The sequence below is a fragment of the Phocoena sinus genome, chromosome 11 (assembly GCF_008692025.1).
Source record: "Phocoena sinus isolate mPhoSin1 chromosome 11, mPhoSin1.pri, whole genome shotgun sequence".
In the NCBI taxonomy this organism is placed as follows: domain Eukaryota; kingdom Metazoa; phylum Chordata; class Mammalia; order Artiodactyla; family Phocoenidae; genus Phocoena; species Phocoena sinus.
The window spans coordinates 64,129,618-64,141,665 of record NC_045773.1 but is presented as its reverse complement, the minus strand read 5'-3'; the positions used below and the strand labels follow the sequence as shown (position 1 = coordinate 64,141,665).

The window sequence follows — 12,048 nt, the reverse complement described above, 5'->3', positions numbered from 1 at the left end:
GAGGGTGGAGAGTCGGGCCGTGAGTGGAGCAGACAGAGGGATGGTGGCCGTGAACCAGGCTTGAGCTGCCTCCCGGAGAGCCCTCAAGCCCTCTGTGGAGCCAGAGCCAGCCAGAGTGCGGGTCCACTCCTCGCTGTGCCCCTCAGCCCCGCTCACCCCGGACAGCCACAGGTTAGGGGGCATTCACTCGGGCCTGGGTGCCTTCCTGACCTCAGACGCCCTTTTAACCACAGCTCTACTGCCTGGAATCTGCCATATGGCTCCATTTACTTAGACAAGGACTTCCTTCCTGGTTGAAAACAAAAGTAACACCATGTTAGTCACTGAGCCCTCTGAGTAACTCCCTTTCCTGAGAGAAGGTTTGGAGTGGGAGGGAAAGAAGGGAGGACCAGGGAGAAAGACCTCTGTGTGTGAGTGTGTGTGTGTGTGTGTGTGTGTGTGTGTGTGTGAGGCCATACAGTCCAGGGTAACTCCCAGCTTCCGTCATGCCTTCCTCCCAACTCCCTCTCTGGCAGGAACGTAGCGGAGCCTGGGGGACCCCCTTGGGTTGTTAACAATCCCCACTTTCTCTCCATGTTGCAATTTGCTGCCTTCACATTTTGCCATAATGTAGATTTTTCCACTTGATTTCCTAGGATTTGTCTTTCATTGTTTTTCTCCCATTTTAAATTTAAAAAGACAAAAAAAAAAAAAAAAGAAAGAAAGAAAGAAAAAGAAAAGGGAAAGAGAGGAGAAGAGCCCAGTCTTGCTGGTCTCCTGCACTGTTTGTCTGCAGGGAAATTGCTCGACGCTCTGGAGGAGGATTTTCTCCCCCCTGGTCTGGAGACCAGAGCCCGGGCTGCTGCTTGGGACGAGGGAACAGCCTGGGTTGCAGAATGTGGTCCCAGGGCCCTGGGTGTTAGAGCAAGAGGGCTTTGGAGCTATGGACACAGTGCCCTGTCTGGGTCACCTTGCTGCCCACTGCCTGCGGGCTGGCTGCTTAGCTGCTTCCTGGCGAGGGTAGGTCTCTTGGTGAGTGAGAGAATGAAGAATGGGGGAACAAGAGGATTCCCAAGCCTGGAGGATGTGGCTGAGGGCTCTGGGAAGGCACAGGGGAGCCCAGGTCCCCGACTGCCCCCTACCTGGGGTGAGCTTGGGCAGAAGCGGGTTGCTCCAGGAGGAGGCTTTTTCTTTTTGCCTGCTCTGGGCCACCGGGCTAGGCTCAGCCCACAAGTTGGCGTGTCATGAAGGCAGGGGGTCTGGGGGCTGCTTGGAGCGAGTGGGGAGGACTTATTTAGATGGGTGGAGTGGAGAGAGCCGTCCCGTGGGGGACAGGGAGGTGCCAAGAGAAGAAGGAAGCTGAGCACAGGTGCAGTGATCCTACTTGGTGTAACCCGAGTCCACCAGGACATTAGGGAGACACCTCAGGCGGGAAACTGGGCTGATGACCAACCCCCCGCTGCTCCCCTGCCCTCCCCGCCCCCCTGCTGAGTCCTTAGTGCCTGCAGGTCTCCGTGGCCCTGCCCTCAAATAAGCCCCTGGGTCATCTGTGCTGATGGAGGGAGCCAAGTGCGGACAATCCCACGCAGCGAAGCGTAGAAAAATGAGGGCATTTCAGCAGCGATCTCTCACCTGCAGGTGGAATTTACAAGTCCAAAGTGTCTTCAATTCCTGGCTCTCAGGCCAGGCAGTAGCTCCTAGAAAAAAGTCTGAGTAGAGTCCACACCTGCTGCTGCCACTGCGTGGCCCGGCCTCCCTGCCCCCTAGGATGCAGCCCCCAGCCTCCCTCCATCACTTCACTCCACTTGTTTCCTCCTCTGCCCTGCAATGAGAGCTCTATGGGAGGAGGGGCTCTGTCCTCCTCATGGCTGCATCCCAGCATCTAAACGGTGCTCAGTAAACACTTGTTGACTCAGTGAAGGAAAAGCAGCGGTAGCACACAGGACAGGGTGTGTTGTTGGATGGCTGGTGTCTGGGGAAGCATGCGGTGGGCCTGGCACCCAGGGGGCCTTCCCCACCACCAGTGTGGCCAGCAATGCTGTCTCCTGAGTCCCTCCTGGGGCTGGTCGCTCTCTCTTCCTGTCTTGCTTCCCAACTAGACTGAGCTCCCAAGGAAGGGGTTTTACTTGCTATTGTTTTTCTTTTCTTTTAAATTTTATTTATTTATCTATCTATCTATTTACTTATTTTTGGCTGTGTTGGGTCTTTGTTGCTGCACGCGGGCTTTCTCTAGTTGCGGCGAGTGGGGGCTACTCTTCGTTGCGGTGCGCGGGCTTCTCATTGCAGTGGCTTCTCTTGTTGCGGAGCACGAGCTCTAGGTGCGCGGGCTTCAGTAGCTGTGGCACGCAGGCTCAGTAGTTGTGGCTCGTGGGCTCTAGAGCGCAGGCTCAGTAGTTGTGGCGCACAGGCTTAGTTGCTCTGCGGCACGTGGGATCTTCCTGGACCAGGGCTCAAACCCGTGTCCCCTGCATTGGCAGGCGGATTCTTAACCACTGTGCCGCTAGGGCAGTCCCTACTTCCTATTGTTTCTTAAGGACCAAATGTGCCAGGAACTGAGCAGGACACTTCTTGAATGAATGAATGAATGAATGAACGAATGAACAAACACGCAGAGCCGGCCCTGCCCTTGGGGAGTGCAGCTGGAGGCAGACACTGACCCAGATATATTGGCTGGACCCAGAGAACATCGGGAAAGGTCACCAGACTGCAAATGGAAAGGGCGCAGAGACCACAAAATGCAAGAGGAAACCCATATCAAGTTTCACTAGTGGAGTCTCCATGTCACGTTCAAGTCAGTGCAGGTGCCTGGAGCCTGGGGGAGGCGCAGGGTTCCAGTGCCAGGGAGGGCTGGCCAGGAAAGAGCCTGTCCTCGGGGGGAGGTAGGATTTCGGGAGCCAGATGGCTGGCAGGAGGAGGGCAGCCCCAGGTGGGCTCCCCATGTGCTTCCTCTCCAGTGTCCTGTGGATTCTACCAAGCCGGGAGTGGCCGAGTGACGCCGTGTCACAGATGCACAAAGAGGCTCAGGGCAGCGCACACAGGGACTGAATGCCTTCACTGTCACTCGTGTCTGAAAGTTTGGTCTGGCCTGGGTTCTGGGGTCCACATTTACCAAGCATTTACATCTTTACATCTTGTATTTGCTTCTGATTTTTTTTTTCAAGAAATAAAATGGGGATTGCCTGGAAGCCCTTTCACGGAGCCCTCAGTCTTGTTCTATCCCTGCCTCCCTTGAGGTACCCTCTACCCACGACTCTGAAGGGGATGAGTTCCCTTCTTGTCCCCGTTTAGTCATTCAACAAGCATTTATGGAGCACCTAATGTGTGCCAGGCACTGGGAGATCACAGTGCATACAGTAGAACAGATCTGCCTTCATGCAGCTTTTGCTCGTATGTCTGTGTGTGTCCATATAGAATAAATCTTATATGTGGCTTTTAATTTCTACATAAATGGGACGGATTGTGCTGCACTTTGCTTTATCAGCCAACTTTATGTTTTCAGGGTTTTGTCGTGATGATACATGAGAGCTGTTTTATGAATCTTAGCTACATAATATTCCATTGTGCAAACACACCACGGATTAGCCATTCTTCTGTTGTAAAATATTTAAGTGGTTTCCATTTTGTTGCTGTTTCGAACAGCGCCACAGTGACCGTCTTTGGGCACGTTCCCTTGCACCCGTGTGTGACTTTCTCTGGGAAGGATGTGGAGGGGGACACACTGGCCTGTAGGATTCTAGACCCCCTGGTGCAGTCTGCCCTCAGTCTCCTTGTTCCCAGAGCACTTGGGCCAGGAGCTCTCCAAGGTCCCTACTGCCCCCAGGCACTCAGAGGCTTCTGGCAAGTGCTTGTGGCTTCCTGCACCGCCCGCCCCCCCCCCCCCCCCCCCCCGCCCCCCGGCCCTGCACGGAGGCACTGGCTGGGCGGATGGTGGAGCTTGCAGCTGGCATGTGGCAACTGGGCTGGGGCTGTGTGTGGGGTGAGGGGCTTGCCAAGAGTGACCCAGGAAGGCCTAGGGGAGCCACGGGGAACGCCAGACTCCTTCATGCCCCCCTTCTTATAATCCTGTTCCTGGAGCCTGGGACAGGTGGAGTGTTCCAGCTTCTGTGCAGAGATAGGGCATGGGCTCATTCCTCGGGTTTAATTTGATTATATTTGCTCTCAGTATGGACTCATGGATTTTTTTTTTTTTATCCAAAGAGAGAGTCCGTGTGGTAAAGGAGGAGGGGTGCAGAGAAGTGCCCTCGCCCTGGTGGAGAGGTTTGAAGAGGGCGTCCCAGGGGAGTGCTAGTCATGGTGCTGCAGAGGCAGGGGCTGGACATGGGAGGGCTGGCGGGCTTAGCATGAGACTTGGGATCTTCCCAGGGGTGGGGAGGGGCTGCAGGAGATGGGGGTTAACAGAGACCCAGCGACTGGGGCCTTCCCTTTCTCTGCCGGAGGGAGGCTCTGGACACACACCTGGATTACAGGCCCACTGACCGGCCATGTGACCTCCGTCAGTCTATTTAGCACCTCCGAGCCTCAGTTTCCACATATGTAAGATGGGGCCATTAGCCTGAGCTGTGGTCACCTAATTCTTCTTTCACCAGCAAAACGAAGCCTGCAAGATATACCCTGGCGTGTCAGGTGGGGCCATCCTATGGAACTTCTTAGGGGAGCATTGCCCAGAAATATGACTTAATCTAAAAGTTTCTCCCTCCTTGAGAACAATTAACTCCTATTCTATGCCTGCCTCCCCTCTGCCCCTTGGCCCCCTCCTCCCTCCTGGAGCCAGGTGGCACATCCTAACCCCTCAGCCAGCCTCCTCCTCTTGTCCATCTGTCTCCCCAGATGGGGGGGGGGTGCGGAAATGTAGCAATTGGCCCAATTTCTAACTGGAAAGGAGCCATATGGAGGGTTTACCTGGGAGCTGAGTGTCTGCCCGGCTGCTGTTAGGGCAGAGCCAGCGCTGTGGGCAGCAGACTGGCTCCCCGGGCTCTTTCTGTGAGCCGGGACTGGAGGGGCCCCGTCCTGCCCCCAGACCCACCCTCCTTCTCTCCTTCTCTCCCTCCCCCATGAGCCCCTGGTAGACCTGCTTTTCTCCTGTGCTTGGGGCTTCTTTGGGTGTCTTAGGAGGTCTTGAGGAGCTTGGTCTGCACGGAAGTGGCAGAAAGTAAGGGAAGTGGGTGCTGGTCAGGGCAGGGGGCAGAGGGCCATGGTTGCCTTGCCTGGTGCAGAGAACCAGGGGGTCTACTTTCCTGGCAATGTGAGAATGTGTCTGTGTCGTGTGGCTCCAGGCCTTGCAGGTGCCTGGCACAGAGCAGCCCCCATTCTAGTGTGAGTACGTTGTTCTCCCAGAATGCCCCATGCCCCGGCTGCTTGCGCCTCCTCCTGCTAAGACTCAGCTCAGGGTCACCGCCCTTGGGCAGCCTTCCCTGGTTGCTACCTACGCCCAGGAGTAGAGGGCCCTCCTTGGGTGGAGCTGGGTGCTGGCACCTTTCCCCGGGGGGCAGGTGGGTGTGTTACCTCTCCCTGTGCTGGGAGCCCCTTGCAGTCAGTCCTCCACGCAGAGGTGCGTGGAGTCTGTGCAGAAGGCTCAGGTGACCCCGGCCTGGACTGAGAAGCCATTCAAAGGCTCGGGGGTGCCCAGAGGTGACAGCCAGGTGCCCAGCCAAGGTGCATAGTTTGGCTGGGCCCTAAAGAGCTCCTGTGTGAGGTGGAGCTGGGCTGAGACCCTTGAGCGGGACCCAGAGGAAGGTAATGGTCTCAGATAAAGGATCTGCTTTCATCAAGAGTAATCCCTCATGTTTTTCCATCAGCTGAGCCCTGACTCTGCCACCTGGGGTCCTGGGGGGGTCTTACTCCCTGGAGGCCCCCCATTCTGTACCTCAGTAGGGCAGGGAATTGTGTGGCTTTGGGTAAACCACTCCTCTTTTCTGAGCCTCAGTTTCCTCACCTGTCAAATGCAGTTGATAGAAACAGTGGTCCACAGTGCTTTTGTAGCAGGAGATGAGGGGAGATTGAAATACACACCTGATACCTGTCCCCCGCCAGCACTGGAGAGACATGTCTGAGGCTGGGGACTGGCTGGGTGAAGTGGAAAGTGCTCCCAGGGTTTCTGTAAGCCACATGGCCTGGCTGTGAATTCCGGGGTGTGTGTTGACTGAATCCTGGCTCCTGCAGACTTGGGGGCTGGCCTTCTCGCAGAGGCATGAGCTTGAGAGGCAGGTAGGCCCTGGGTCGCCTTCCCCAGGACCCAGCCAGGTGGGTGGTGGCCCAGAGAAGAAGGAGTGACAGGAGGGCCCCTAAAGACCTTCTGACCCCAATCAGAGCTCTTCCAGTCCTTCCACCCCAAGCACTCCGGTTAGAATGACCTTCCGGGGCTCTCCTGAGCTCCCTGCTAGGAATCTGATCACAAATAAGATGGGCGGGGCCTCGAGTATCAAGGCACCCTGCCAGGCCAGGGTGGGAGCTGGAGAGACTTACACACTGAGTGGCCTGTGGGTTCGTGGAAGGGAACCTGGGAAGACCTGGATGAGGACTGTAGCTGGGTTTGCAGCACTGCTGCCCAGGATGTGTGGGCGCGAGTCAGCAGCCGTGCGCACTGCTCTTACCAAGGGGCCTGTTGATGAGCATGGGGCCCGGGGACAAGAGCCCTGGTTGGTGTGTGTGGATGTGGGTGCCAGAGGCACTAATGGCCCAGGGTGGGCAGTTTGCTCTCGTTCTCAGATTTACTCCTCCAAAAAACCTTATGAGTTGGTTACATTGGAAAGAACCAATGTTTACCGAGCACTTACTATGTGCCAGATATTATTGTATTTATATGCATGAACGCACTTAGCTTTATAACAACTCTATGAAATAGGTAGTATCATTATCTTCACTTTATAGATGATGTATTTGAGGCACAGAGAGGTTCAGTAACCAGCCCGAGATCACACAGCGGTAAGTAGCAGAGCTGAGATTTGAACCCAGGCAGTCTAGCTTTAAGCACAATGCTGCATTGCCTCTTGCTAACAACCTATTTTATTTATGAAAACTGAGGCACAGGGAACCTAAGTGACATGTCCAGGGTCACCAAGCTTGTGAGTTGTGGAGCCAAAATTCCCCCTGTGGCTATTCTGACTGCATAGCCCGTGCCCAGAGATGGGGACCTGGGAGCTAAGAGTCAGGCTACAGGGCCGTGAGCAGCCCCCAGGAGTGTGGGTTGGGGGAGAGACTCTGTCCGCCCCAGGCTGACTGGTGCCCTTCTTGCAGGGGGTGTGTGCATTGCCCAGTCGGTCAAGATACCACGGGAACCCAAGCCTGGGGAGTTCGACAAGATCATCCGGCGCCTCCTGGAGACCTCGAACGCCAGGGCAGTCATCATCTTTGCCAATGAGGATGATATCAGGTGAGGGCAGGTGGGGCTTGGGGCGGGGCTTGGGAGCTGGGGATCCCTGCTGGTGACCTTCCTAGGCAAGCCTGACCCACCCTGGGGTCCAGAGAGATGGGGTGGGCCAGTGAGTGGGTGGTGGGGAGACCCTTCTGGCTGGGGCACAGGCTACTGCTAATGGGCTCCCCTTCCCCTCGCTGTTTCCTGCATCCATTCTACCAACTGGGGATGGTAAGCAGGTACCTTTACAGAGGGGCTAAGGCCATGGGCTTGGGGTCAGAGCACCTAGGTTCCTCGCCTGCTTTCCTTCCTACTAGCTGTGTGACCTCAGGCAAGTTTCTCAACCTCTCAGGGCTTCTGTTCTGCTTTAAAAAAAAAAAAAGAGAGAAGCTAATTATGCTTGCTTGATGGTGTTGCTTGAGTATTGAATGCAGGAACGTGCATAAGGGGCTTAGAGCAGAGGCTGGCAAGGTTGGCCACCTCTCAGCGCCTCCCTCCTTCCTTCCGTGAGCTCAGAGTAGTGGGAGGAGGCCTGGGCTGAGGTTTTAGTCCTGATTTGGGCACACACTCACTGTGGGCAGTATTGTCCCCTCCCTGGTCCTCAGTCTCCACATCTGCAGATTGGGGGCAGGTGGACTCTGGGTGCCAGAACCATGCAGTGCAGAAACCCTGGACCACCCCACCTCTCTGCACATCTGCCCCTGGGTCCCGAGTCGCAGGTCAGAAACTCAGGTGCCCTTAGAAGATGACCCCTGAGCACCCCTCCTAACCCACTTCCCTTCTTCCTGCCTTTTCTCTCGCTACTACCCCTCCGAGACTGTATGTTAGGGCCAAGAGGGGCCGGCCTCCCTGATTCCCTAGTCTCAGTGGGAGACACAGCCCCTGCTCAGAGTCTGACTGGCAGAGGAGATGTGGTTCTCCCCAGGTTTCCTCCCTCAGATAGTTGGCCTGAGCTTTCAGAGCCCGCTGTGCCCTCCGGTCGACCTGCCCACCTGCCTAGCCCAGCCTGCCCGGTCTGCCCCCCGTGCATCCCTCTCCCCGTTGCTAACCAGCGTCTTCTCTGGGTCGCATTCTTTCCAGCAGTCTTCCCCACTTGTGAAGACCCCATCCTGGACTCCTGAGTTTCAGCAAAACAGATATCCCCCCAGGAGACATTGTCGGGTCCCTGGAGGGGTGGAGGGGGGAGTTTGGGAAGGTCATTAAGGCCTCAAAAGCCACAAGGACCAGCTCTAATAGGTGTTTCTCAGGCCTCGAAGGACCAGGGCGTGGGAGTCCTCAGGATCCATCTGGCACCTCCAAGCTGAAAACAGAGGCTGCTCCTGACCCCCTCAAAGCTTTCAGGTCCCCTAAATTCCTATTGCCACAGGTCCGCTGGCAACAGGGGCAGGAGGGGCTCCTTCTGAGCTCTTTCCCTCCCTGCAGTCACCAGTCGCTGCCCCCCTGCCCCCACTCCCACCCCAGAGCCCAGCACTACTTGGGTCCCACTGCGCCCCGGGACGCACCCCACTCCAGGCCTCCCTTGCGGCTCTGATGGACCCACACGCGGGGAGGGGAGGATGAAGGTGCCACGTGTCCCAGAGAAGAGGCCCCTGGGAGAGAGAGGGAAGGGCCTGAGACTGACTCCCTGAGCAGCTGCGGGGGGTGGGGGTGTGTGATGGAGGGGGGCGCATTTCTGGAAATCCACAGGCATTTCAGAAGCAAACAGAAGTCAAAATAAACCCAGGTGACTTTACAGAGATGGAGTGTTGGCAGCTCTGGTCATGTCTGGCCGGCCGGATGCAGGCGGGTATTAATAGGTATTAATAGCCTCACCTACAGTTACTGGGCCCTGCCTGGGCTGCGGTAGCTTTGGGGGTCTGGAAATGTCCAACAGGAGACGATGGAGGAGGGCAGGTGTGGGCCCCGGGGCTGGGAAACATGTCTCTCCCTGGCAGCCCCAGGCGGTCCTGCCCCAGCTGGCCACCTCCTGCACAGGCGCAGCAGCCACCCCAAGCCCCGGAGTCTGTCCTGGCTTGTCCATGGGAAGGGCCTGGACGGTTTCTAGTGTCCTGGCCTCTCGCTGTGTGATCTTGAGCAAGTTGCTTGCTCCAGTCTCTCCCCGTGGAAGGAGGTGCGTTGCGAGAATTCTGCCCAGTCCCTCCTATTTTTCTCCTCCTAGGTGTCTCTGAGGGGCCACTTAGTGCAAGCATCCATTAAGCACTGACTGAAAGCCTCCTGTGGGCTGGGCCCTGTGCTGGGCTCCAGGGCCCCTGACTCGACTAGGACCACTGTCACTGTGGGCCTGCGGAGGGGTGAGGCCCTGGCTGCCCGCACCCTTTCATCCATCCAGGAGGGTGTGGGGAGCAGCTCTTTGAAGCACCTGGACTTTTGGCACAGAAGGAGGTGGCATGCAGAGGGGGAAGGGTGTAGTGGCGGGTGTGTGTGAGAGAGACAGTGGATATAAATGTGAGAAAGGGCCAAGGGATGTGGGTCTGGGCTTAGGACCAGGGTGGCATGTACCTGAGAGGACAGAGCCTGGGCAGATGTGGTTCTGGGGACCTGAATCAGACAGGTCCAAACTGAGGGAAACAGCTGTGGTCTTTGCAGGGACTGAGGTAGCCCCAGGGGACAGGAGTGGGTCTGGGAAACAGACAGGGGCTAGGGCTGCCGTATCAGTGAGAGGGGAAGCCGTGGGCCTACAGGCAGGCGTGGGCCAGGGCAGCAGGGAACTGTGAACCTGCGGGTATGACACGGGTGCTGGGGTGGCTATGGGCCCTGGGCTCATGTGGCTCGGGATGGGGGATCCAGGCACAGGCTGGGAGGGGGACAGGTGTGGGCCTCGGGGAAGGGGGTCAGGCAAGGGCAGGTGTGGCCAGGGTGGCGGCAGCCGCGCGGGCAGACACGGCCGGGTTGGGCTGGGCTGGTGCGTGTTCCCACAGGCGTGTGCTGGAGGCGGCCCGGAAGGCCAACCAGACCGGCCACTTCTTCTGGATGGGCTCAGACAGCTGGGGCTCCAAGATCGCCCCTGTGCTGCACCTGGAGGAGGTGGCCGAGGGTGCCGTCACTATCCTCCCCAAGAGGATGTCCGTGCGAGGTAGGCCCGGCAGCCCGGACGGCACGCCCGCCGCCCTCACCCGGCACCATCACCACTGCTGTCAGTGTCACCCCGATGGCTCCTTCTTATTGGCGCCCCATGCCCTTCCTCTCCCACTCCTCGTCTCCCTCCATCCTGTCTTTCCTCTTCCTTGGCTCACAGCTTCTTTGTGCTCGGGTTCTGGGATAGGAAGCCTTTCTGGCCACACTTACCCAGCAGGATTCAAATCCAGATTCAGGACCTTTCTTCCTCCCGTCTCAGATGTTTGTGGGTGTGGGAGATGGTGGCAAGTATAGGAGGCTCATTTGTCAAGGACTCTCCTTCATCCCTATATACTCTCATCCCTTCTCACATCTGGGGTAGAAGAGGTGAGATCCCTGCCCTGCCTGGAGCGCATCCTCTGCCAGAGCCGGCTGGGCACTGCCAGCAAGCTACAAGAAGAGCGTGCCATGCCAGGGGGCAGGGGCCTCCCTGCAGAGCCCGCCTGGGTCTGGCGGGCCCTGGGTGTGGGGGCAGGCGTTGCGCCTGCCCTGCCCGGCATCCCTTCCTCTTGGGGCAGAACCCAGTCACCCTGGGCAGGAACAGATTGCTCTGGCCAGAACCTTGCTGTGCATGAGGCGTGAAGTTCCTATAAATGGCTCAGTTTGGCAGGGACCTCACTGTCCTCCCCATGGGGGAGGCAGGCTCCCAGGGCCTTCTCCCCTGCTCTTGGTCTGGTCAATAGAATCCAGCATTGATGGAGGTGGAAAGGCCTGCAGACATCTGCTTCCACCAAACTTTCCAAGAGACCAAGGCCTTAACAGGGGAGGGATGTGGGTCACACCGCCGTGTCCTCTACTCACCCTGAGGCAGAGGGAGCATAGGCCGCAGAAGTTTCCACACCTCCCCTGTCAGCCTCAAGCCATAATAAACACAAAATAACAATAACTATGGCTCTTGATACCTGCAAACACCAGGCCCCTTACAGACATCTCATTCAATCTTCCCTGCAACCTCAAAAGAAACTTTTATCCACATTTAGTGGGTGAATACATTTAAGGATCAGAGAGATTTAGTGACATGTAGTGTCAGTAAGTGACACATACTTGCTATTAAGTGGCAGAACTGGGATCTGAACCCTGGACTTGCCAGAGAAATCCCTTTTTTCTTTCTTTTTTGTGGTACGCGGGCCTCTCACTGTTGTGGCCTCTCCCATTGCGAGCACAGGCTCCGGACGCGCAGGCTCAGCGGCCATGGCTCACGGGCCCAGCCGCTCTGCGGCACGTGGGATCTTCCCGGACCAGGGCACGAACCCGCGTCCCCTGCATCGGCAGGCGGACTCTCAACCACTGCGCCACCAGGGAAGCCCCCCTTTTTTCTCTGGGACATTAGAGGAGCCTTTAGAGCAGTGGTTCTCACCTGGGGGTGATTTTGATCCCCAAGGGCCGTTTGGCAATGTTTGGAGATATTTTCGGTTGTCACGATTAGGGAGTGATGCTTCCAGCATCTAGTGGGTAGAGGCCGGGGATGTTGCTCAATATCCTGAAATGTACAGGACAGCCCCCTGCCGCTCCAGCCCCCCACCCCAGCAAAGAATGATCGGGCCTAGTGTCAGTGGGTCAAGGTTGAGAAACTCTGCTCTAAGGCCAGTCCCCCACCAGCGCCA

The 12,048-nt window shown here is 57.1% G+C and overlaps 1 protein-coding gene across 3 annotated transcripts in view; it reads left to right on the top strand.

The window, feature by feature from the left end:
* The window catches only part of GRM4 (glutamate metabotropic receptor 4), a 97,956-nt gene that overhangs the window by 53,317 nt on the left and 32,591 nt on the right, over positions 1–12,048 (top strand). For all 3 annotated transcript variants that reach the window (XM_032648870.1, XM_032648868.1, XM_032648871.1), the window contains exons 3-4: positions 7,213–7,348; positions 10,249–10,403. In XM_032648870.1, coding sequence (XP_032504761.1) covers positions 7,213–7,348; positions 10,249–10,403 — 291 coding nt within the window. The remainder of the gene's footprint in view (positions 1–7,212; positions 7,349–10,248; positions 10,404–12,048) is intronic.